General features: G+C 49.2%; 3 protein-coding genes across 4 annotated transcripts in view; 2 read left to right on the plus strand and 1 right to left on the minus strand.

Annotated features, from left to right (window-relative positions):
- LOC144152327 (5'-deoxynucleotidase HDDC2) overlaps positions 1 to 23,878 on the minus strand; it is a 27,818-nt gene extending 3,940 nt beyond the window's left edge. Inside the window, exons 1-2 of one of the 2 annotated variants that reach the window (XM_077683589.1) lie at positions 23,771 to 23,878; positions 1,211 to 1,341 (exon numbers count right to left, since the gene is read on the minus strand). In XM_077683589.1, coding sequence (XP_077539715.1) covers positions 1,211 to 1,341; positions 23,771 to 23,863 — 224 coding nt within the window. In that variant the 5' untranslated portion in view covers positions 23,864 to 23,878. Of the gene's footprint in view, positions 1 to 1,210; positions 1,342 to 1,823; positions 2,034 to 23,770 lie in introns of those variants that run through there. The other variant, XM_077683590.1, reaches the window with a different exon arrangement.
- Mrps28 (mitochondrial ribosomal protein S28) lies at positions 3,431 to 10,795 on the plus strand. The gene is made up of 2 exons (XM_077683592.1): positions 3,431 to 3,982; positions 10,557 to 10,795. The coding sequence occupies exons 1-2, from the start codon at positions 3,609 to 3,611 to the stop codon at positions 10,720 to 10,722; spliced, it is 540 nt and encodes a 179-aa protein (XP_077539718.1). The 5' UTR covers positions 3,431 to 3,608; the 3' UTR covers positions 10,723 to 10,795.
- Positions 11,513 to 24,597, plus strand: part of LOC144152326 (transmembrane protein 135-like) — a 29,207-nt gene continuing 16,122 nt past the window's right edge. Inside the window, exon 1 of the mRNA XM_077683588.1 lies at positions 11,513 to 12,010. Coding sequence (XP_077539714.1) covers positions 11,861 to 12,010 — 150 coding nt within the window. The 5' untranslated portion in view covers positions 11,513 to 11,860. The remainder of the gene's footprint in view (positions 12,011 to 24,597) is intronic.

The raw sequence follows: 24,597 nt of genomic DNA on the forward strand, positions 1-24,597 counted from the left end.
GTACGCATGCATTCACTGCCTCAACACTCAAAGTAGCCCATGTTGAGGCTGGACGCCTAGTATGGTTCGTCTCATCCATAAAGTACGCCGGCTACCTTAATTTGTGAACATTTTAAGCACTACATAATGTTTCAAACATGTGACAAGGTGCGAGGTGAAGCTTAAAGCTCCGACGCCCATCGTCCCGGGGCCCAGCTGAAATGAAAGAGGCGCCAACAGATTCGGTACTGATTAGCCATAAATACCTTTTTCGCGAATTCGTCGAATGAAGCCAGACAGTCTTCAAGCACTGCTCTAGCTGTCGCTTCGAAGCAGTAAAAGGGAAAAGGGAAAGGGGTTGGGGGGTGGGGGGGGGGACGGCACGCTTAATTTTGTCGTGCGGCCTGCTTCAGCTCTGCGGTTGTAGGAGACCAGCACAGTACAGAATTTTAAAGTGAAAACATTGCTAGCTACTCTTAATGACACGGCATACGCAAACCCATGAATAATGCAGAAAAAAAAAGCGTCCACACGAACGTTCTTGCCAACACCACGCCGTAAACAACGTTTCGCGTCGGGAAACGCGCTGCCCGCACGACGGAGTGCAACCGCACATATGGCGTTGGTGCCGCTGCGCAGGTAGCACCGCCGTGCGGTCCAAAGCCCAGTGAATACAACCTATACTTCTGCATTGCTTCTTGGTGATGACACATACAACTGTGTGAAAATACATGGTGGATGCACTGAAGCTTGTTGACATTCCTTGACTCTATTGGTCAGAATATTTTCGGGCTAGACAGCTGTTCTGTTTTCGCACTCACAGGCTCAACTGCAGGCTGTGTTACCAATGGAAAAGAACAAAATATCTCTGTATAGGGCTCAGCATATGTAAAGAGCGCCAGGTCGTCGAGACGCATCTGTATGCTTCTCCATATGGTACCTCAGTAGCATAGTTGTAGCTTCGGTATGCTTAGCTACAGAACATGTTTATTTTTTGCGAGTGTTTCCTATTTTGCTGGAGATATTGCACAACTGCACCATGTGGTTATGTTCACCACCTTTTTGCACAACGTTTGATGCGGCTTCTGCAGTTCTCCTAGAAGCATATAGTCCGCTACCCACACAGCTATCTTGTGCTTCATAGTCAGCTTAGTAATCCGGCAACTTTGCGCAGACCTGCCATCGGGTCTGGCTGGGGTATAAATTTCCAGAATAGAACAATGCAGCGTACTTATCCTTGTCGATTCCACCGTTGGGGTCATTGCCAATCATCATGGCCATTACCGCCATTCGGTACATGTGGCCGGACACACGCTCGGGATCGGGAACCCCCCTGAGCACCCAGCCGGTCCGTCTGAGGCCCTGAGTGCACGGGAAGGCATGGAAATGCTCTGAAAACCTCTCGTGCTGCAGTTTACGATCATCCTGGCAAAATTCCTTTCATTTTACAAGTACGCACATTTCAGTTCTGAAATTGTAAACCGAGTTACCGTCACCTTGACGGTTTTCCCGCCGCTACATCGCACCTTCGCTTCCTCTTACAGGCTCTGTTCGAAGCACTCCCTTGGTACAGCCGAGTTGCAAATGCAAATTACATTTTATGGCCGAGAGCTAAGTTAGAAAGCTTCAAGGGTGGTTAGCGTAATCTGGAATGAACAAACCGCTTGCCTACGATGTATGTGTCCTCATCGGCTCTAAATATTTCATTTGCACACTACAACAGAAGCACAACCTTTATTAGCAACAAACGGCCACAGCATGAGCATAACGATATAAAATTTGACGATGACTACAGCTGCCTTTGCTGCAACAACGGTTTGTCTTCATAAATGTTAGAACAGCACCTTTAGTTTCCCAATGGTCATGAAGAAAGATAACGCATTGGATGACGGGCTTGCGTTTTCCATTATACACGTTGAACGAACTTGGAACAACAGGAACGTCCAAAAAAGCTGCGCACACAGGCTCCTTTGCCCCAAAACTACCAAAACGTTACAGAAAGTATCTATAAATGCTATAAACGTTACAGACGACGCTCGCTCGAAGGGTTGGCCATTTACCTTGGGTTGGCGGCTAAGATACCGATTAGGCTAAAACATCTAAGAAAATCCAACGCGTTACACGCCTTTGATTTCCTGTTCAATTTTGCAAGCAATGTCAGTGTATAAATACTGTTTGTTAGCAAATAGGGTTTTAAAAAATGCTTGTACAACAAATGTTGTACAAAGACAACATTTGACACGAAACGCCATCCACAATCCAATCCAATCCAATCTTTAGCCCACTGAGGCCTCTCAAGCTTGGACGTTCCCTGTCTTCCCTATAGGCGGCGTAAAAATCGACGCCCCACGTGACCAACCCATACCAACCTAAAGCGCTGTTTTCGACCATCAAGCCCACCAGACGGCGCAGGCAAAATGTTACTTTTGGTATAGAATACAAAACATTCATTCCGTGACTCAAAGAGCCCACACAGTTCGCTTACAATGTGTTATTTAAAAATACTATTAACAAGTTCCGTATCAAACATCCGTTGAGCAAAAATGTACGCAACTTTTTACGAACAGCCGACTGGTGCACCACCTCGTTTCTGAATTCGCAACCACAAAGCCGCCAATTCAAATTGAAACCGCTGCAACGGCCCACCGTTTCAATGTGCGCGGAGCACCGGTTTCGTGACTGTTATTGCTGTTATGTGCTTTTGCGTCCATCAGTTGTTGAGAGGACTGGCAAAACACGGGAATTGAGTGCTTGTGGAATGACAAATGTGGGAAATTCCGCATCGGAAGGCAGCTGTCGAGGCCAGAATATTCGATTCTTCCAACAGAAGGTGAGTGTTATGCACTCCGCTAGAAAGACGGTGCAAAGGAAACCGTTGTCGCCGTCAATACTTCATTTGTGCCCTTCGTTCGAAATCTTAGCGCAAGTGAACGAGTTGTTATGGCAAAAAAAAAAATGTTGTCACGAAAGCGACGTACAATTGCAGCGATCGAAATGAAATGATGTCCTGGCCTCTGTAAACTTGCGGATGTCAATAAACGATTTGTTCTCACTTGCTGCTCACTGTGGTCTGTGCCAGTCGAGGCCATCTGGTCACCTGGCGTAACATCACTTCACTAGCGCGGCGCAAGTAAACACGCGACCAGCGTGCCAGCCAGGAGCCAGCAGGAGCAGCCACGGCCGGACTCGACGCCCCTTTCGCGCGCGGGAGGAGGAGAGTCGAGTCCGGCCGTGGAGCAGCGAGCCGGCGGCCGCCGTGCGAGGGCAGCCATGTTATTAAGGAGCTCAAGCGGCCTGTGCAAAAAGCAGCCGCCATGTTTACAAAGCCGTGTTTACAGCGCCATCAAGCGGGCGTACTGGGTAGTTCACGACGCCGCCACTACGCTTTTTCTGGCACTACAGGCAAAGCTAGACCTTTGCTTCTCTAAAATCCTCCCTGTTCTGTGCCCACTGTACAAAAACATGGCAATAGTTTTTCGAAGTGCGAAAAAGCCCTTGTAGAAGGTCATCTGTTCCTAAAGAACTTGTTCTGTGTGCGTGAAAACAACTTGAGGACGCCGTTTACCCGCGATCTTCGCGAGTCATTGCTTATCCTTTTTTTTTTTTTCTTCGCACGGAGTCCTAAGCACATGGCAGCCCTCAGGTACCTGCTCCGCATGGGCCGGGTTCCCGCAGTTTCATACTGTCGCCGGTTTGAAAGCAGCGCAGGGAGCGAAACTTCTATCCCTGACAAAAAGGAATCATCGGAAGATGGTCCGGAGAAGAAAAAGGGTGGATTCGCCGAGGCATTCCTCAAGTTTCAAGAGCTGTCGTCGCTGACAAGTTCACCCGAACCGCCACAGCGTTTCTCAACACTTCTCAGAAACTCAAAGTGGATAGACCTAGGTGATCCCGAGGGGAAAGTTGTGATCGGGAAGATCTTCCATATAGTGGAAGATGACCTGTACATCGACTTCGGAGGCAAGTTTCACTGCGTCTGCAGAAGACCCGCAAAAAACGCGAGGTAAGACCCTGCTTCGTACGCAGGCTCCCATGTTAAATTCTGTTTTCGGTCCAGACTCAAAGCCACGGAGGACATCGAGAAAGAGCGCTTTAGGCTCTAAAATACCTAGTTTAATACAGCTGTTAAACTAGTCCGACCGTGGGCTGAAACAAGGATCGTGAGCTTTCAGTTAGAACGATTCATGGGCAGACATGGTGACGGGTAGGCTCATCATCTTACTTTTGCCACTGTTTTGCACGAAGGACGAGTGCTTGAGGTATGTTTAATGGATTTAGTCAGAAACCAGGCACACCTAACAGTCCATGGTACGCTGTGTGAGCGACCCTCCTTCGCATCCTCCCCCACTGCTTTTCTTCACCCTATCCCTTACCATTGGCCAACGTAGATGGTAAGGAAGAAAGCACAGTGCGAACTATTAAAAGTAACGAGGGCCGTCTTTCTACTATGGTTTATTGGGTTGAAGGTCCGTAACTTTTACCCACTTCCCGAACGTTCCGGTCGGCAACTTCTTTCCAGTTTCTGGTGCCGCGAAGAAAAACCACAACTGGGCAAGAAAACTCACAAGATATTTATTTTTTCTCTTGCATTCTGCTTGCAACTCTTTTACCGATATTTGAGCTGCGTGTGAAACCGCTCGAAGCATTCTCCTGGGTGCGGGCCAGGGTTGATCCCTCCTGCCTCTTTTTGTTTTTCTGTTGCTGGAAAGAGCACCGTCCTTGCTCCTTCGTCCTGGGCGCTTGTTGATGAAATGTCTCGTCCCATCTAGGCTTTCCTCGCACTCCATACGTGCAGACGTGCCCCGCTTTTTGGCTCGAGGCCTCAGATCACCCACCAGCTGTTGGATGAGGTGGCGGCGGTATTGCAGGTTTCGCTGCTCTTTCTCCACACGACTCTGCAGCTCTGTGCGCCTCCAAATTAAACTATTGACAGTGGAAACCTCTACATGCCAGATAAAAAGCTTGCGGCACCATTTCATTGTCTTTCGACAAAATGCATAACTCACAGAGTAATGATCCGCACGGTGCTGTCTCCACCGCTGTCGTAGTTTTCGCCACTCGCTTCTGTCGAATCACTGTCATCACTAACTGATGGAGGCACTCAATTCTCTGCCTCACTGAAGTCGTCATCGTTTCTGCTAAGTGCACCACCAAAGAACGCACGCAGTGAGAGAGCAGGCGTGCTTCTCAGAGAACAGCGTGCACGTGAAAATGCTCTGGAATGAAGAAGGCCCGTGCTGAACATTGTGCTGCACCCTAGTGCAAGAAGAACAGAACTTAACAAAGTTCACTTATCCCTCAAGAGATGGTGCACCATGTCTACAAACAATGCAGTCGCATTTCCGGGAGAAAAACTGCGAAATTTAACCTTGAACACCCATGTTGGGCATGCTCTGACAGCGGACTGCTACGGTCATGTTGCCTTTTCATGCAGGGTCCAACAACGGACCACAGAAGGGGTAATGCATGCAGGGACTTAACGTAAGGTGCCCGTTGTGGTGGCTCAGTGGATGTGGCACTGCGCTGTCGAGCCCAGAGACACGGGTTCGATCCCACCCATTGCGGCCATTTTTCTGATGGAAATAAAAAACAAAAGTGAGCATGCATTGAGATATTTCTGTGCACTTTAAATATTCCCAGGTGGTTGAACTTAATTTTGAGCCCTCACTACGGCGCACCTAGCATCCTAGGTGTAGTTTCTGCCCATGAAACCCCTTTTCTTTCTTCTTTTTTTTTGTTGTTGTACAAATACAAAAAACTGGATAAAAAATTTGTGGGAGAATTTCACATTACTTAACATTATTTTCATATCGTGTTTAATCAGCATATCTGATCATAGTGCTTCGCAGCGACGTCTTTCTCTATTGTTTCACCTTGAAAACTCATGTGGGCCCAGTCATAGATCTTTCCCCTCCGGTTTGGTCATTTAGGGCTGATGAGCACAATCGCTGCTTGAGGAAGTTCAGGAGATGGGCTGTGCACTCTGGTATATAGTGTGTGTGCGCCAGGAAACTGATATACCCACTCCGATTTCCTCTTTCCTTGAGTGTCAAGGTCACCACAAGGAAGGTTTATGTGCCACGGAACACAAAAAATGCGTGCACATATAAATTGGATTGTGTTTGGAACTCTCTCGTGCGTGCTGTTAAACGCATCGCTACTGTCTGTCTTCATCTTTGTCAATGGCATGCCAAGTCGGCCAGGTGTGGCATGAAGCTGAAGGGTTGTACCTGACACCGCAGATTAAGGTGGCTGCAAATCTATTCTCAAGCTTGCATTTCAACTGACTACACATACCACGTGCCAGTTTTTATCTCCCGACACAAGACATAGGTCCTCTCTGCTCTGGAAAAAAAAAAAATCATTCATCCCAGCATATGTATCGCGCATTACTCCTTTGTGGTGATGTTTGTCACTGTTTTTATCCGGTTCAGTGCTGTTACACAAACGTGTCTAGCTGCTCCTCTTTCTGTTAGTGATGAGCTGTTGGGGGTACTTTTTTTCTCGAGCTGTAACTTCAAAAGTATAAAGCGCACACACATGCACCTACATACTATGCACGTGCACACATGTACAAGTAGCAGTTATAAATGTTTTAACTAGCTAAAAAAAAATTAACGGAACGTTCATTGATGGATCCTTAGGAATGAATTAGCATTGCCTTCCTCGGTCTCGCGAACTTGAGTATCATCTAGGTGCGCATGGTTTGCTCCAGCTTCAAAAGCTGTAGGCGTTTCTCGCATTCCCTCTGCTTGCCAGCTCCTTCCCTCACACAGAAGATGCGAATGTGGGAAACATAGTTTATAGTATTATTCCTTTAAAAGATGTTAGTGCTTGCTGTCAATATTGGTCGCCAATCTCGACACGGAGCTGCCATATCGCCAACGTGCCTCAGTCGAGAATACCGTATTTTCGCGCGTATAACCCGCACCAAAGATGCGATAATTTCAGTGGCGAAGTAGGGTTGCGGATAATACGCGGGGTTTTATCTTTAGTGCAGCTTCACGGCAATGCGCGTTGTGCCGTGAAGCTGCACTGCGCGTTGTGCCGTGAAGGTGACCTTGTGCACAACAGTGGGGACTGCGGGACACTGAATGAATTGTGACTTTCGCCTTGCAGTCAGTGTATTGTACTTGCTAAATATACGCTTTTTCTGTATACATAGCGTGCGATTTGTTGCTTGAGCAGTAGCTTTGGTGCAGTCTTTCCTGTATCAAGTGTGCCGGCAATGCGTGAGGATTTTTTTTTTTTTCCGGTGGTCTGAAAATGAGGGTGTGGATTATATGCAGGGGCGGTTATACGCGCGAAAATATGGAACATTAAAACAGATTGGGGGCTCTGTGAAGTGCGGCTATATCGCATTGACTGCAGCTGTATTTGAAACGGGTGATTACAGCTTTCATGGCATTCTCTGCCCTGGGAAATTAGGATCACGGTAGTGGTGGTCACCTTCATGATTATTGTGTCCGGCTGGTGCTGTTGTTTGACATAGTGTGATTAGAAATGATAAATAAAGCAAATAGTAGGAAGTACCACAAAAGGCAATAACTGCAGAGCACCCAGTACTTATAAGAGCTCCACGGCAGATTTGAGCAGTGCACTGTGCATTGCGTTTTCCTGTCACCTTTGCTCGCTCAGCGGTGGCATTGGCTGCCTGTCGACCCTTTCGTTGTTCAGCAGTCTCGTAATTCCATCGTCGTCATTCCAATTTCTTCTTGCGCCGCATACTAGGCCCCGCATTCGTTTTGCAGCCCATTTCACACTACGCGTCAGCGCGTTTATATAAGCAACGGCGCTACGCAACTGGGCCGGTAGCGGCGTGGAGGCGGAGCTTCCTCCGCCGCCTCAGTATATCACCCTTCTTGACGTCAGGCTGATGCACCACTTCATTAACCTCTGTATCACTCGCGCTCCACTTCCCCCTCCCTCGCTTGATTTACGGAACGACGGCGGTCACATCTTGCTGACATGACACTTGTGTTGCTAATGCAATGAAGCAGCATCGCCTCCTGTATTTCTTCAGTGCCTAATGTGTTGGGAGTGATGGGGACGCCTGTTTTGGCCACATGTAAGGTGGGGCCCCGAGCTTAACCGGGATCTTGCTTGTACCTGGTTTCCAAGGGAGCCGATTTTTGCGATTGGCGAAGTAGCGGCGCTCTGGCCAGCGATAGAAAACCCTGGGCCGTGGCACAGCACGTTTGGCAGCATTGCGCTTTCCACCACGCGTCTCTACGAGATTGTCCGGTCACATGACTAAAGCACTGGGAAGGCTAGCAATGGACCTTTTTCCAGTACCGATCCTCCTAGCGGCCGCCACGCCGAACTAAAATTGGCAGCAATGCACGCCCACAAAACGTCGAGCTTTCGTAGAACTCGTCCACATAAAATATCCTGGTACTGTAGCCCCTTCCGCACCAACCGGTCACCCGTGGCTTTCACGTGAATGTCACCGTAGCAGGCGTCGTTCCCGTGACTAATTTGCAGTGGTTGAAGCGCCCCTTTTTCTTTACTTTTTTTTTATTTTTGTTACTCCCCCACTGGCTTGTATGTGCTTCCAGTGTCAGCCTCAAATGTATTTGCCCCTTTCCCTAGAAAGCCCTTTTTGTGTGCACTTACGAACCCACTTCGAGCTGTTGAAAGAGAAAAAATAAAAACGCGCAGCTCTGGACAGCATAGCCTCTCCCCAAACAGAAAGCTGGGGGGGCGCCCTTTTGTTTATTTTGCCGGAGGCTACTGCCAAGAATGGCGGACCAGCAGCCCGCGCATGCGCAGATCGCTACTGGAAAAAGGTCCATTGGGGAAGAGGGGTTGGGGAGTAGAGGGAAATGGCTTGGTTGGCTGCTCGGGGCTGATTCGTTTGGCATTGAAAAAATGCAGGAGGCGATGGAAGCAGTCAAACGTGGAAACGGCCGTAACACAAACTGCCGACCGGTGTGCCGTGGTCAGCAGCAGCAGAGCGGGCCACAGCAGCAGTGCGGCTTCGTGCGGGCAGGACGCAAGTTTTCCTCTCTCCCTCTCTCTGAATGAGACGTCAACCCAGCGAGGTTGGCAGGATCTATGCGGTTTTAACTGTGATGCCTACACGTTCCGCCGTGGCGCAACTTGTACTACTTGTAGGCGTAATAGTAAAGCCGCATGCATAGATCCTGTCAACCTCGCTTGGTTTACGTTTCATTCAGAGAAAGAGGGAGAGACGCGCATCCTGGTTGGCACCCTACTTTCTGAGCTGACAGCGCGAGACAGCGCGCTTATATTTTCTTTTGCTTTTGTAGCGAAAGCTACACTACGCTTCCGGGCAGTCTTCGCGGGAAGACCAGTTTTGCCCTTGAGAGCTAGAGGGCAAACCACACCCTTCCGCAAGCGCCCGGCACGGAGCAGCGGCCCGATGGCGTGGAGAGATTTGGTTTATTCTTGGATGAAACCAGCGCGAACTTAAACAAAGACAAAGGAAGTGGAACACAGGGACAGCCGCTGGTCTAAAAACTAAAGTTTAATATCAAGTGTGAATATAAACACTTAACACAAAGCAATAAAAGACTGCGCATGAGCAAAACAAGTTTACAAAAGCCACGGTGACAAGGCAATAGATAGACACCGGCTACAGTCAAGGCGATCTCTTTTGGGTGAAGACACACGTGTTCTTGGCTGACACACTTGTCTCCTCTTCCTGCTATGTGTAACGCTTCCATAATTTCGCTAGGCGTTTTTTCACGGTGCCTAAATAAAATGTCAGTTGGCAGGAAAATTAAGTTTACTTCCGCGGCACTTGGTAGAATGTGAAGAAAGATGGGATGATGGGGGACCCTTTAATCACAATTCATGCTATATCAAACGCACGTAGATACAACTTGTGTTCCACTTCCTTTGTCTTTGTTTAAGTTCGCGCTGGTTTCATCCAAGCATATGTCTTTCCAACTAGCCCAGCTTCCAACCCTCCTGCCCAGAGATGGGCGAGGAGGGAACAGAGACGTGAGCGGAACCCGTGTCGCCACCTGGCGGAGCGCCCGGCACGGAGTAGCGGCCCGATGGCGAGGAGAGATAGGCAAGGAGGGAACAGAGATAGGGAGTCTGGAAGGGGAGGTGTAAAAAGCGCGGCTCGTTTCGCTGGCGCGGCCGTGTCCCTCGGCGCGCCGCTGCCGCCAGGAGCGCAGCTGCAGGGGGCGCTGCCGTCGCCGGCTGCCGTAGAACGCAGTGTCGGGATGCCATGCATTTCTGAGCTGCCGTAGAGATGCCGCATCAAGGAAAGAAGAAAACTGAGGGCTGGTGCTACGTACCTGGCTGCAACTCTGGGTACAGGTCCTCCACAGAAAAAAACATCTTTGTTCAGTGCACCGGCGCGCAGAGATCTGTTTGAACAGTGGTTTCGTGCAAGACCAAGATCTGACAGGCCTCGGTGGACTACTGTATCCAACCTGTGGTCTGTACAACTTGATCCAGTCGCTTGAGGACAAGCTAACAATTTTTCAGCACAGCTCGCCTCCACGCAGACTCCGCGGCAGAGATGTCGTTTGCAGCTTTGTCGTTGGCCCTCCATCACGGCAGTTATCTACATAAGGTGTGTTTTGTCCTTTTCGCAGTGAGTACGTGCGAGGTGCCAAGGTGCGGCTTCGGCTGAACGACATGGAGATGTCATCTCGTTTCCTGGGTGCCGAGAAGGACCTCACACTCCTGGAGGCCGACGCCACTCTCCTCGGGCTGCACCGGAGTCAAGCGAAGAAGGCCCAAGCTCAGGCCCAAAAATGACACTTCGCCTGTTTCCTTGTTGTCAGATTCGTGTACGGTAGTTGCTTCTAAATAAACTCAACTCGTCCACTCGCGGCGTCGTCCGCAGTGCGGTCCTTCATCAAGCGAGGTTCGTTGATAATGCCAAAAACCAGCGTCTTGCCGCGATTAAGTACGTGATTTCGTAACGGCCGTCTGACGGCCGGCCAAGCCTTCCTTCGCAACGTCGTCCACCTGAACGCCGTTTGTGTCCGTTTTTAGCAACGGCCACCGACCGAAGCCCCTTGCGCTGCGCTCTGCTGAGCGCAGCAGCGTTACGTAATGCTGCGAAGGGTGCTTTCCGTTTTTACTCGCGCACTTCCTGCTCTGCTGCCTCCTACCGCCGCTGCCCGTCCCTAGTTCGCTTTTTTTTTCCCGTAATCTTGTAGACATCTAGCTCGGACACGCGGAAAACTCATTTCCGTCGTGACCCAGCTGCCATCTCAACCTGCCTGCGAAACACCTCCCCTGCCAAGATGCGCCTCCTCAGAAAAAGCGGCGATGGGCAGCTAAGAGAGATAAAACAAGAACCACGAAAGGCCGAGTTCAGAATGTGCCCGTTTCTTCGGACTTCCTCTTGCCCGCGGTGCGTCCCGCGTAATCATCGCGCGACGTTCACTCTGTCTGTCGATTAATTATCTCCCTGTTGTCTTCAGCATTATATTTTCGTTTTCACTCTCTCGATCGTCACAGGAACGGCCCGCGCACGTGGTCATGTTACGCGTGACACGGGGAAGCGCGCGCACCATTGGCGGAAAATCGGCTACTACCCGCGCGAATCCGTCATACACCTCCTCCTTTCTTACTCGCCTCGGGCATGTTCGAAGACGAGAAGGAAGAAGCGGTGTGTGGCCTCTGTGTTTCGAACTCAGTGCGCGTCACGGCTTCGCTAGAAGCCGCTCGCGTAGTAAAGCCCGCCGAAAAGCTTCCGCGGTCCGCTGCCTCTTCTCGCTACGGCCGGCTGTAGCGGCGGTGCCCTTCTCCCAGCGGCCGAGGTTCCGTTACTGGAAGCGCGAGGGCGGGGGATCCCAACGTTGTGCCGGCTTGTGGCGAGGGAGTCGTCGGCGCTGCTGCCGCCGCCCGCTCTGTCGACTGAGTGCCGCAGCCGCGAAATACGAAGATGTCGCTGAGCAAGTTCCTGGGCGCTTCTATGCCGTACAACTGCTACGAGATCGGACACACCTGGACGCCGCACTGTAGCCAGGCATGGCTCGATGTCTGGTACAACACGTTCACCAGGGCGCTCAGGCTGTACGGACTTCTCTATCTGGTGAGTAGGACGGAGCGGCGGCCTTCTTGCTCCCTTTTTTTTTTTCCTTTTTTTTTTCTCGGTGGGCGTGCGCTGATGTGTGAAAACTGGCACGCGGGGAATCGGCTGCTGAGGGACCGATGGTTGAGTGCCATCCTGGCGTTTGTGATCCTTGCCAAAGTTCCACCGAGGCGAATACGTGGTCTCTTTAATTTGCCTGCCTAGAGCAGCTTCGAGCACTTCCTGGACAGCCCAAAACTGCTCGCGCTGTTGAAACTCCTATGGGCAACTAAAACACGTAGCTGCTGCAGAGCCGCTCAGAACTGTTCTGAGCAGGCAAATACGAGATTAAACGGTTGGTAGACGGCGTTTCGACACGTTCGTGGTGCACGCTTCCAGGGGGTGGAGAATCAGGTAATTGTAAACCCTTTGTTTTTACCTGTTCCTACTGCTCGCCAAAGGTACAGGGGGGATGAAAAAAAAAATACGAATAACGGAGCGCACAGCCTCAAACGCATGCTGCACCGTCTGACCGCAAAGTCTAAAAACTGCGCGCATGCGCACTTCATCAAGAGCGTTTGAGAATGAGGCCTACTCTTAAACGAAATGTTTGATCATGAAGCGACGCCTCTAATTTATTTTGAGGTACAGGGGGGATTAAAAGAAATACGAACACCGGAGTACACAGCCTCCGAAGAATGCCGCAGCATCTGGCTGCACTGTCAGTAAACTGCGCGCATGCGTAGTTCTTTCGGAGTGTTTGAGAGTATGGCCTACTGTTAGGGGAAACGCTTGATAAAGAAGCGACGCCGGTAATTTATTTTAAGGCGTCTTTTTATGCTCTGTCGCCACTAGGCATCCTGTTATCCACTACATTCGCTAGCCAAGCCCGCAGCAAGCTGATTGCAGCTAGCATGATGCCCTTCAACGATCATCCTGCTCAGTGGTGATGTAGCGTGAAAAGGCCCCTCAAATTAAACGACCGGCGTCGCTTCTTGACCAAGCATTTTTTTATAAACGTAGGCCACACCCTCAAACGCTCAGAGACAACTACGCATGCGCGCAGTTTACTGACAGTGCAGCCAGACGGTGTGGCATGCGTGGGAGGCTGGGCGCTCCTTTTTTCGCATTTCTTTTAATCCCCCTGTACCTCTTTACAGCCTGTCATCACTGCGGAATATGGGAGTGCCCGCTATCTTCTATATTCGGGGGCCCAGCGCGCAGCAGGCTGATTGCAGCTAGCATGATGCCCTTCAGCGTGAAAAGGCACCTCAAATGACCCGCGTCGCTTCTCGATCAAGCATTTCCCCAAAGAGAAGGCCGCACTCTCAAACGCTGAGTGCGCTGTACGTATATATCGTTAAACGCCCGCAAATACGGAGTTGAATTAAAAACACTCGGGGTTCCTTACTCTGCGCGGAAACTTCGTACTGTACGCCTCAGTTTTTGTGCTGTGCCGCGTCGCTGCGACTGGTAACCCACGACATCGCCCTGTTAACAGAACAGCATCCTCCCCCCACCCACCCGCTATTCGGCGCTCTTTAGACTTTAGTGCATTTGCTACTTCAGCCTACTTTTATTACAAGGGTGAAACGGGGCTCCTTGCTGTCGAGAAGGCTGCGCTATTTAACAGCGTTATTTCTGCGCACTTTTATCGCGAATTCAGTATAAGCCCTCGTTCACACAGCCGTTTTTCACCCCGTCACCGTCTTCCGTCATGGGCGACGGTTTCTGGGACGATTTCTCGCCGAAAACGGCGCGACGGTGACGGAAGGTCGAGCTCTACGTTTCCGTTCCGTCAACGCGACGGGACCACGCTCCGTGGTAAACCAGCCAATCAGAAAACAAATTTTTACGGATAAATTTAGCGAAAAGTGAGCACACGTAAAAATCTAAGCCATTTTCTTTACTTTTCGATTAAGCACGCTCAATTCTAGGCTAAACTGATCACTAGGCAGACGACTTTGTACACTGACGGAGAGCTCCAGTACGAACGCTACTCCGGTTCCGTCTCTGTCACGGTTTCTTGGCGTGACGGTGCCGTGACGGAGAAGGAGACGGCTGTGTGAATGAGGGCTAAGTCGTATTTTTGCTCGATGTGATTATGATTGTGATTAGTGGCTCTTCCTTTGAATCGGGCCGTCGGTTGTCTGCAACCGATCTGCTTGTTTTATTCCACTTACTTGCCTTACTGTATACGAACTAACCTAAGAGATTTGCCTCACCCCAGCTCCCCTTACCCCTGTTTTAAACTCCCATCGCTTTTTCCCCCCGCTGTTCTAAATTTTCATCCACTGGATTACTCCCCCTGCGTACCCATCTCTGTCCTACTTTTCATCCACCACCATTCCAGCCGCCTCTTCGTCACCGCCCTGAAGTTGCGCGCTACGTTTGATAAATTAGGCTCCCTGTCGACTGATTGACACGCTTGTATTTCTTTGTAAACGTGTTTGGAAATATTTTTCCAGTGTAGTACTACATCCGCGCTGTACTCTTTCAACCAAGAAGCGCGCTGGCCTGCTAGCATTCATCATTTGGGGAGCGTTTTTTTTTTTTTTTCGTACGTACAGGGAAAAGCGTTCGGACAGGTGGCAACTTTGTGGGAACTTTATAACGACCGCTCTGTGCCTGGCTTGTCCAGATTTCTGTTGCGGGAAATACCCCTTCACTTGCTCATCAAATGCATTTGCAGAAGATCTTGCTTTATCACCAAGATGACTAGCTCTTTCCGCTTACCGCTCGGAATGTAAAGCGAAAGTCGCATGTTCCTGCAGAACCTAATAAGCATTTGTCCAGGAAGGAACTCTGACTACCGAAGCGCGCGCTGTCCTTCGTTTGGTGCTTGCGTAGGCGTCTGTGAAGCGCGTACACCGCAATAACTTTGCAGGTACTGCCGTTAAGATGCGAGGTGGATATGCTAACCGCGAGGGATTAAATAGGCCAAATGCAGCGTCATACCCCATGGTCTCACTAAGTGCTTCGATCAGATGCACTCTCAGGCCATTTGGAATGGCAGCAGCTAGCGCGGGAAAAATATTCAGACCACCACACAAGGTGATGCCGCTACTACTCCAGCCTGTTAAGTTTCGCGAAGCGATCGCTGCAGTATGCTGCACCGCGGCCTCGCAAGCCCGGCGGTACTCGAGGTGCTGTTAGTGCAATCGCATCCGTGCTGGAGTTCCCGTCAATTTCACGCGCGCTTATTGGCAACCTTCGTGGTGCTGCCGCCCGCTGTTGCGTTTCTTTTAAATACGAAATCAATAAATTGCCCTTCGAGCGAAAAAGCCGGCGTTGCCTGTACCAGTAAAACGCGCCTGCAATCCCATTGGCTGTGAAGCGTCGTGTGGCTCCGTAGTGCGCGTTCATCCGTTTAGACAACGCCTGGGAATGCGCAGATCCCTGTGGAAAAGCGGAGAGTCTGGTGGCGGCAGCTGTTCGGCTGCCGCTGCTTTGTGTCTCGCAAGGCGAGTCGGTTTCGTACGACTAGCAGCATTTTATTTCCGGGAACGCTAAGTGTACTAATAAATAGAAAAGTACATGTGTCGTTCTACTTTACGTCATAAAAACGATAAACAACCACAGATTCAAGAAGTGGACGCGACAAATGAAGCAGTGATTGCACAAGAAGATAAGCGTATACTGAACTGGCTGCAATCTAAATCCCCTCACCCGTCACGATATCCGTTCCATCTTCGCGCTGTTCAGTTCCTATCTAGTCCAACACAGCACCGTAGTAAATGCACCAACTGTCGGTGTATGCACACCGTGCCACTAAACGCATTTTTATCTGGAGGAATGAAATTTTACTTGCCGATGAACCAGTGGCAAACTGCGCGCGGTGTAATGTTTGAGTAGGGCCGTTATTTATAGCGTTACTGCTTTCTACTTACAATACTCGTCCAAGGCGACAGACGACTCGAACGTAGCTTTCTCAAGTAAGCGACTGCATGCAGGTCTTAGCGCCCGCCCGGTGTGCAGTTTTTTCCGTTTTCAGAAACGGTTGGCTCAAGCAAAATGTGGCTGTTGTATTCTTTCACTCAAAAGAACAATGCACTCTCATTGTTAAGGCCTATGCTGTTGAAAACAAAGGCTAAAGCCAAATTAGTAGTCTGAATAACAAAAAATTAAAGCCGTTCCACTCAACGTGAAAGCTGTCGGAAGTGCATAGCAGTGATTCGCCATAACGGGCTGTGACGCCATTACCGCTCACTGCTACCACCCATTACTCCTCACCTCCCTGTCTCACTCCTCTCTTGAAGTTAACGGAGGTTTGTCCAATGCCATTCAAATTTCCCGCCTTCGTAGTGCTCGCGCGCCACCTGCTTGGAACAGCACGAGCAGGATCTCCCACGTGCCGGCGCCTTACTGCGCAGTTTGGAACGCGTCGTTCTTAGCGGCCACTTTTTTCGCTTACTATCGTAAAAACCAACTCAGCGGGCTGCCGCTTTCCTGTCTAAATGAAAGAAAGGCGGATTCAGAAATACTCAGTCAGTTCGTTATCCAGACGCTTGGAAAGTAACAATATGTCGAACCAATTACGGCACACAAATGTTAAGTACACAAACTTCCGGAGTACATAGCAGCAAAAACATTACACCGTAAATATCCTCCACAAAATAACTGCGTACATTTTTCTCAAATTTCTGAAAAGATGTTTCTGTGTTGTTAGCCTTCAAAGATTAACCTTCAATCATTTTCTGATACGTTTTGATACCATGTGCGTTGCCCCTCAAACATAAATTACTTTCTCTTCACAACCAAATTCATGTTACTTTGTTTTCACCTTCACCACTTGATTTTGTTGTTATACGGGTGTTCATTTTTTCTTTTTTTAAAGTAATCTTAGCTACTGAAATGTGTCCTTATTAATAATTTTAAACAAAAATGCGTTGTATCCTTACTGATAATGCTGTTTTTTTTTGCTGTTTATTTACCCTGTTGATAAGGCTGTTTCGTTTTATCGATCTACCAATATCTTTTTGATTTCTATTATGTGCACCACTGCTTGCTGTATACTCGCCAAAGTGTACTTTTGGGGGGCCGGAGCTAGTGAAGCTGCTTATCAGCATCGTTCCAGTTGTAGGTTTTCCAGTGCTTATCAGCCTTTTTTCCCAGCCTCCCTCATTTTCTTGGTGAAAAATAAAGGAACTATTATATGAACGCCGATTTGATTGATTGATTGATTTATTGATTGATTGATTGATTGATTGATTGATTGTGGGGTTTAACGCGCCGACGATACACGGGATATGGTGTGCGCCGTAGTGGAGGGCTCCGGATTAATTTGGACCACCTGGAGATCTTTATCTTGAGGATATTTAACCTGTAGATCTTCTGAGACACGGAGGACAATGTCACGGAGACGGAGACACGGATCGTACACACAGGTGTTTTTGCCTTTCGCGTCCATCAGAAAAGCTGCCGCCGTGGCCGGGAATCGAACCCGCATCCTTGTGCTAAATGGACACAGAGGCTGAGTCCATTTAGCACAGAGAGAGAGGGGGGGAGGGAGACCTTTACTGAACAAAAATAGGTTATCGGAGCAAGGTGGCCGCCGGCTCAAGCATGGCGGCGACAGTAGCGGCTCTTCTGCGGCTTAAACTCGTGGAGGCTTGAGCTCGGAGCCACGCCAGCAGTGTTCGTAGTTTCGACCCGCCGCGGCGGTGGCTCAGTAGCTGAAGGCGTCTTGCTACTGAGCCCAAGGACATTGCGGGTTCGGTCCCAGCCGCGGTGGCTGCTTTTCCGATGGGAGGCGGAAAGCGAGAACGCGATATTTCGGTGCACGTTAAAGCCCCTGGAGGTGGAGAAAATTAAGCCGGAGCCCTCCTTCTCTACGGCGCGCCTCATAGCCCCATTGTAGCTTTGGCGCGCTAAACCCCTCAATCAATCGATAATTCAATCGATCAATCGATCGATCAATTAATCGATCAATCAGTTCTGCGCCTTCAAGCCCATTCTTGCCGGGCGCTTACATCGAGTGACATTCGCCTGTGTGCAGCCTGTATGCAGCCTAGCAAAGACTATTGTCTTTCGAAAGCCAGGAGTGGTGCAGGCAAAGCTGGCGAAGGCACGTGGAGGGCGGGCACTCCTCTAGCAGGAAGTGGCGCCGCCGCTTCCGTATCCAGGTCCCGGAGTGGCCGATGACCTTGGCCGCGCATGTGCGCCTTCATGCCTGGAGAGTCGGGCACCGCGGTTCTAGGTCACGGATGCCGAGGATCGTGCACGCGCCGGTCGGGGCTTATACCGCGTCTTCCGCCACGCAACTCGCAGGCACGCTGTTGCGGGCTGCCTGGGACTTGGTTCAGATTGTATACGATAAACACCTGCCCGCATAACCGATGTGGTAGTGTGGACTAAGTCCCTTCGCACGCTTATTATGAAGGGACTTCAGTTTGGACCAGTGCATCGTTATGGATGAGCGCGTACAGATCAAATGACCACGGGTATTCGAGCTAAGTGTTACTCGACTAGTGTCCGCTTAGGAGACCACGGAATATTCGAGCGTAGTATTGTGCACCACGCACATATCAGTTCGCTCGAAAGGTTTTCTTTTTTTTTTTTTTTTTTTTCGTCCATATGTCGAGGCATCGGTAGTATAAATGAATCAGCCAGCGCTCCACTACAGCTAGCGCCATAGTCAAGTTATATCTTTTCTCCAGTTTGAATTTCTGAAAGCATTTTTTTTTTGCTACCCACATTCGCTAAACGCTGGGTGTTCTTTGTGGGCCTATGTGACGTCACAGAAGGAATACCGCCGCTGTTGGCGAGCTTCATTTCGATTGCAGCAATACTGGGTCATTCGATAACTCGCGTGATAGCCAGGGTTATATCAAATTCACCCAACAAGTTACGGCATTCTCAAGCAGTTCTTTCTGTTTTCTTTTCTTGCTTTTAATATTATAAAATGATATTTTATTATGTGGACCTTATGTTGCTTTTTTAATTCCGCGTTTTTATTCCGTTCATGCCACCCAACGTGTGCTAACAAGCCCGAATCTCGTTCCTCCGAGCCAGCATCTTACTGTCGATATGCTGATATACGGATATGCGAGCTGTCCGAAAAATTCATGGGGTGTGTTTTATTACTTATCTCCACGTAATGCTTTTTGTCGACGAATTTTTTCTTGCCGCTCCTCTCTTCGCTCTCAGATTAGAGGGCAGCGCAATGAACGGGACGAAGCGAAGACGAGAGACAAACAAAGCGCTTGTGTTTGTCTCGTCTTCGCTTCGTCTCGCTCATTGCGCTGTCCTCTAATCTGAAAGTTATGTACCAACCGGCTGAAGCTTCGACTCTCTCCGTTCGTTTAATCCCATAGTACACGTAACGTACGCACTTGATTGTATTTTTCTAAATAAAAGCGGCATGTAAAAGAGAATATCTGCACTCAAGTTCGCTTTTTTGTTGTTGTCTACGTGCGTTACTCGCGGAAAACAGCCGCGGGACGGAAAATAACATTCACACATTGTCCTCCGTGTCTCAGAAGCGTAGCTTGCACCAGCACTCAGTGACTCAATCGCTTTCCGTCTTTATTTCACGCCATTATTCGCGTTGATTTCCGAGTGCGTCTGCGGTTTCCACACAAGTTTACTTGGCGAAGAAGCGATGTCGGCGTTGAAAATACCAGTGATTCACCCGAAACGACAGCCAAGCAACCACCGACGGCCGTTCCCCCGCGGTAAATTCCTCACCGTTTCCAAAGCAGCACTGCGCGGTAATTTCCCTTGGTTCGTTCAGCTTCGCACAGTGCCCGTGTATGGCATTTGCCTGGAATTTGACTGCATCACCAATCTTTCACGATTCTCCCCAGAAATCTGCCCGCCTGTAACGGCATGCGCTCCATGGATCATGGATCATGGTCCAACCATGATCCATTTGTACAAACTCTCTCTCTTACCTTGCCCTCGACCTTGCTACATTTTCTGTATATATATAACTCTGAAACGAACTTATTTTGTACTCTGAAGAAAGGGAGTCCTCTCCCTGAAACGTCAGTAAACTTACCTCTATTTTCTACGTCTTTCTCGTTTGTCTCTGTCTCTACCAACCTTATTTTTTCGCGCTCTGTGTGAATTTTTATCTTTTCAGATTCTCTCTCTCTCTCTCTCTCTCTCTCTCTCTCTCTCTATATATATATATATATATATATATATATATATATATATATATATATATATATATATATATATATATATATATATATATATATATATATATATATATATATATATAATCAGTGCTCGTCTTCGAAACAATCTGACTCCTCCAGCGTTTGCGCGACCAAACATTAACCATTATTAGTACCAAATCCTATCCTAGTAAAAGGCTGCAGATGTAATACTTTATATTCCGCATGGTACTGGCCTGGCGCGTACACATGTTAACCCCTTTATTCCCAAGAAACTTATTCCGACCTCAAGTCTGTTTCTTGCAACGTTCGCTGTGGGGGGATTAAAACTGCGCAGCTCCTGCGCCGTGGTCGAGGGGGCGCGGCAACTTCCGTTGGTACAACAAGCATTCCAGCTGCTATTTCTGGCTTTATAATGGCCTTGTACCGGCATATAGCGTGGCGCGAAAGCTGCGCAGTCAGCGTCGCCACTAAAATCGACGTTCGGCAATGAACGTCGCCTATTCCATTACGTTCTTTTTTGGGCAGGGTCGGAGCAATTGTGCGCCGCAATCACGGTAGCATGGGGTGGTATACGACACAATGTTCGCACCGCGGCTCGAAGGAACCCAGAAATAAAGGGGCTATAACTGCGCGCCGTATCCTTACCGATGGAGTACGTCAGGCGCCAAATTCGAATTTATTTAACCCTGCGAGGGACCAGAAAACGCCCGTAAGCGTATGCGCCTTTCGTCCCATTTGAGCGTGATCAACACGCGTGCGTTTACTGCCAGTACCTTTACTTGTGCAGGTCCCAACGACAACCGCTTCAATCGCGTATCGAGGAGTGCAATGAGGATAAATTACACACGAAGTGCATTGCCTCGAGGTGGGCTACGCTTTAAAGTACTCCGCCATTGGAGCTACTCGTGAGAAATCTTGCAATATCGCCGCCTGAGCAGTGGTGAGAACGTGGCATTTTCCCACGGCGCGCTCCGTTCGGGTACACCGGCCTCGTCGGGCTCCCGCCGCCGTCATGTCCCCACGGAGAATACCGAAGAAACGGGGGTAAACCGCCGCTAGGCAATTAATAGCACACATGAAGCATGTGCAACACCGGCCAATCGCGACAGCACACGTGCTTAAAACGTTGGTAGCCTCCAGTTTCTCCGTGACGTCCTACCGTCTGCTACTCCAGTTCAATGCAGTTCCATCGAAGCAAATTGCGCGTTGATCCCTCAGGCGGCATACAGCAACCGCGGTGTCCACGGCAAAGTGCAAACATACCTAGTGACGGTGTTTACAGCCGCACCATGTCCGTATAATCGGAGCTATTTCAAACTACGCACTCCTACCCCAGCGTGCACTGCGTTCCAGCAGCCGCGGCCACCACCGGCGTGCTGCTGGTGCGAACCCCCTTAAGTAAAGGGACACTATTACTACTTAGGAGGACCGTCACACCCGCTGCGGGTTTCACTCTCACTCGTCGCACTTAAATACGAGATTCTGTCGCTAAATGGTTGCGCGCAAGAATTTTCGCAGTATCTCGACTCGCTCAATATATTCTGCCGAAATAAAAAATCGCGTGAACTAGGAGCACAATTCGACGCAGCGATGTTGCGAAAACATGTAACATGGATGACAGGGGAAAGGGACGTCTCAATTTCAGAACAAGTAGCCCTGGAGCGCGCCTTGGAATTGTTCTTTATCTGTTCTTTTTCATGGAATAAACGTTACCGGTCTGGTTGGGTGGACCACTGTGCCTATAGACCACGGGATCACGTAGTAGACGAATAAAGGGAAAAGGGGGGGGGGGTACACCGGGGAATTGTATAGGTAAGGGAATTTTGTACTGGCAGGTGTTATAAGGGTGCAAGGCTCCGATAGCGCGTGCGTTTCGCCTCCTGGCGTCCTCGTACTTATTAACTTTTTAAACCATATTCGCAGTACTGTTTGTCCCCTTTTATTTGCCAGCTCACAAATAAGTTTTGCCCTCCTATAAAATAGATACGCTGACCCATTCGCTCCCCCACTCCCTGTTCTTCTTTTTTTTTTTTTCTTTTTTTGCTCTGTGCAGAGAAAACGAACTGATTAAACCTGCACACTGCTTTCGGTGTTTCATCGAGCACTGTTTTGGAGGACTCACCTGACGAGTGCAGTTCTAGAGCACGAGTATTTAATTATGGGGTTTAACGCGCCGAAACCACATGAGGCGCGCCGTAGTGGAAAGCCCCGGATTAATTTTGGCCACCCGGGGATCTTTAACGTGCGCCGAAATCTCTAACACACGGGCGTTTTTGCTTTTCGTCGCCATCAGAGCTGCCCGTGTTCGAACCCGCGTCCTTGCGCTCAGCAGCACCACGCCTTAGAACGCGAGTATTTCCAAATCAAGGCCCATCCGCGCTTTAACAAAACGGTGGGCTATAGAAAGCAAATGGAGTTTCTGCTGCGCTTACAGTACCACAATCCGTTCTGGCAGCCGTCAAGGAATATATATATATATATATATATATATATATATATATATATATATATATATATATATATATATATATATATATATATATATATATATATATATATATATATATATATATATATATATATATCTATATAGAGAGAGAGAGATATGCCTTTTTTTCGAAAAGGGTCATGCCGACGACAGTACCGATAGTTCGCGCTGTACCGATCGTTCGCGCGTACCCCTGCGGGTAATTGCGTTTCAGTAGCGTGGCAATGTGTAGGTGAATATAACTGCATGAGATTGAGCAAGACCACCGGTGAGTTCCAGCCGAAGGCACTGTAACAAATGAAATTATAGTGCGTGCATTACTTTGTCAACTACACAGGCGCGGCGGATACAATTAGTTACTCAAGGGACGCGCTTCGCGATAGTCTGTAATTTTCTCGTCTACAGTTGTGAAGGAGAACTGTCCAGAGTGAACAGTAGAAACTATCGGAGAGTTCAAGTGGGCGTCGTGCGAAGAATTCATGCGTCAAGCATGCGAAGTTTACGATGCGCCATTAGACGTGTGCGATTGCCGTGACGGGCGCTCTTCTGCTTTCCTCGTTGCCCTCTTGCGTGAATGGCTCTCGGGGCGTGAGCCACTGTGCTTTTCGCTATTTTTCAGATAAAACGAACTTGTCGAAACGTTGCTCAGATTTGCGGCTATTTAATAGGGACGTTCACTGCTTAGCACGCGAATTTTCATAAGCCCGCTAAGTGCAATGGTAATTGCAGTGAATTCCCTGCGTTAGTTGGGAAGGGAGTCTTCGCGGATTTTTTTCTAGTTGTACCGTCAGTTTTTTTATCAAAACAGCAATACATAGATAAAGCGAGCCCTCGTTGTGTTCTCCCCCCCCCCTCTTTCAGACCGTTCCTCCTCTCACCTGGCTACGGTGATGGCGAACGGGAACCCAAAGTAACCATTACCCACCCTCCACCCACCAGCCCTCAATCCTTGAATGATGAGGTGTTAGTTTTATTGAAATTACATTATGCCGCAGTACGATGGTGTTTTCGAAGATCACGTTTTCCACGCTGAGCGCTAACTTTGCTTCAAACGTGGCGAGGAAGTGTACAAGGCAAATCATTTACGCTGTCCAGTGACGAACGTAAGGTACTTTACGTATAGCCTAGGGCGTAGGTTGACGCTGCTGCAAGTTATGCACGCACCTTTTTTATGGCCTTCTCCGCGCATGGTTTTTCTTTCCTCATGAGGCCCCTGCCTTTCGCCGCTCCTCTGAACGAGCTTCCTCCATAGCCCATATGCTCATATTCTCGTATAATCTCCTCATTTCAGTGTGAAAACCGCGCATACAACGTCGCGTAAAAAAAAACAAAAAAAACAGGCGAAGCGTAGCAAAGCCGCCCCTCCCTCCCTCCCCTGCAAGCATTTTCCCGCTCGCCTGTCTACGTGACAAAGGTCCCGTGCAGATGCTTCAGGCAGCTGCGCCCCACTGAGGTGAAGATATAACAAGGTCGACGCGGCGGCTCCGAGATAGAAAACCCAAGCGTCAGATTGACGTCACTGTGTGTCGTCACAAACCCGCGTAAGGGACGCGCTTTCGTTAAACTGTGTGGCGCCACAGATTATCGCGGTGATCTTGCTTGCGAACTTCCGTTTTCTTTTCTAGCTCACACTGCAGCTCAGGGTGGGTAGGGCGTTTCGTTCAAAGCCGGAGTCCCATTCGGCCGTCGACGGCAAGCCCTGCGACGGACGGCACGTTCCTCTATGGAGTGTAGCCTGTGTAGCCCGGTGCTGAGGGTGGCTCCGAGTCTCATTTATTTCGAGAAGGTCCCACTGATTAAATAATGGCGCAATATTAATGCTTCTTTAAATGTCATGTCTTTCCAATTAAAAAAAGCGTTGCTTCGGAAGGCTGTAGCAAAACATTATAAAGGACATGTATCTATTTGCGTTTCTTTCGCCCTCAGTAGCGTTGCTTTCCAGCGAATATGGCGTACCAACTCTTATCGATATCTTCGTTGCTGGGCACCAG

This window comes from Haemaphysalis longicornis, unplaced genomic scaffold, assembly GCF_048455015.1.
Source record: "Haemaphysalis longicornis isolate Haplotype H1 unplaced genomic scaffold, Haemaphysalis longicornis Haplotype H1 scaffold_9, whole genome shotgun sequence".
NCBI classification, from domain to species: Eukaryota; Metazoa; Arthropoda; class Arachnida; order Ixodida; family Ixodidae; genus Haemaphysalis; species Haemaphysalis longicornis.

What these genes read in the sequence shown, in the direction of transcription:
- Mrps28 (XM_077683592.1), top strand. Translation starts at nt 3,609, where the DNA reads ATGGCAGCCCTCAGGTACCTGCTCCGCATGGGCCGGGTTCCCGCAGTT. An exon ending in AGACCCGCAAAAAACGCGAG is followed by an intron (nt 3,983 to 10,556) that starts GTAAGACCCTGC and finishes TCCTTTTCGCAG; the next exon opens with TGAGTACGTGCGAGGTGCCA.